Below are 1,081 nucleotides of genomic sequence, written 5' to 3' on the forward strand. Positions count from 1 at the left end.
GTGTGATGAAGGTATTAAATAATGCTTTGTCTCTTTCATTTGGCAGCTCTACTGATTATTAAATTTCACAGAATACCAAAGTACTTGTTTTCATGTCACTGGCAACTGTTAACAGTTATAAGTATAGTTGGTGCTGAAATAAATATATGCCATATAGATATTATCTGGAAGTCTTGTTTACTGGATCACTTAGAAGATGAGAAGGGTGACTCACTTTTAATAAAAAGTTTACTATAAATTAGCATGCTCTAAATAATAAGGTCCTACTCAAGTTTACAAATTTCTTCAGAAATTATGTTAATAAACAGAAAATAAAATGTTACGTGTCCAAAATTCTGACAGTAGACCATTTACCCTTACAGGGTAGATTTGTTTCAGTCGTACAGACTCTAGAAAATCATTTCTCATCCTTTTGAGACAGAAATAAATACCTCTCACCATGAGGGAGTTCTAATGTTTTGCAAATATGCAGTCCAGCTCAGACCAAGCTGAGGTCATTTCAGCTGATGTTGCTCCCCAGAATACGGAGTGGTCAGTGGGATCAAACCACGGGCTGTACCGGTTCCTCCAGGATGTTGGATCAAAGCTGGGCCTCCTTCAGCTTCAGCTTCCTTCAGCTTCACTCCTTCAGAGTGGCCCCTGCCTGAACACAAAAGAGCTCCCTAGCTCCAGTGGCACACCGGCATTCCCCCAGTTCCTGCTGAATTTGGACCTACAGACCCAAGAGAAATCGTACAGCCTGTTATGTGTCTTGGGGAACAGGGACAGGTGCTCAGACTTTGAAGAAAGCTGCGGTACTAAAAGAGAACATGTAAGGATGCGTTCTGTGATACATGTGATATACGAACTACAGAGTTTGAGCTTTGTGGCCTTTCGGTATATCACGACTGGGTGACTTTAAAGTAATCTGACATCAACTCAGCCGATTCACCAGTGAGCCTGTTCAGAGCTTCCCTGGTGCCTCAGCGGGCAGCAGCCGACACAGAGCAGCGCTGCCCCCGCGGTGTGCCAGGGACCGGCCTCACCTCCGCTGCCCGCGGCCGCTGGCTCCGCGCCGCAGCCCCCTCCTCCTCCTCAGCGG

General features: G+C 45.6%; 1 protein-coding gene across 1 annotated transcript in view; it reads left to right on the plus strand.

Annotated features, from left to right (window-relative positions):
* The first annotated feature begins 466 nt into the window (after positions 1–466).
* Positions 467–1,081, plus strand: part of SRI (sorcin) — a 9,211-nt gene continuing 8,596 nt past the window's right edge. Inside the window, exon 1 of the mRNA XM_008933782.3 lies at positions 467–811. Within this exon, the coding sequence (XP_008932030.3) occupies positions 467–811 (345 nt within the window). The remainder of the gene's footprint in view (positions 812–1,081) is intronic.

Source organism: Manacus vitellinus, unplaced genomic scaffold, assembly GCF_001715985.3.
Source record: "Manacus vitellinus isolate BGI_N305 unplaced genomic scaffold, ASM171598v3 scaffold_3_pilon, whole genome shotgun sequence".
Taxonomy (NCBI): domain Eukaryota; kingdom Metazoa; phylum Chordata; class Aves; order Passeriformes; family Pipridae; genus Manacus; species Manacus vitellinus.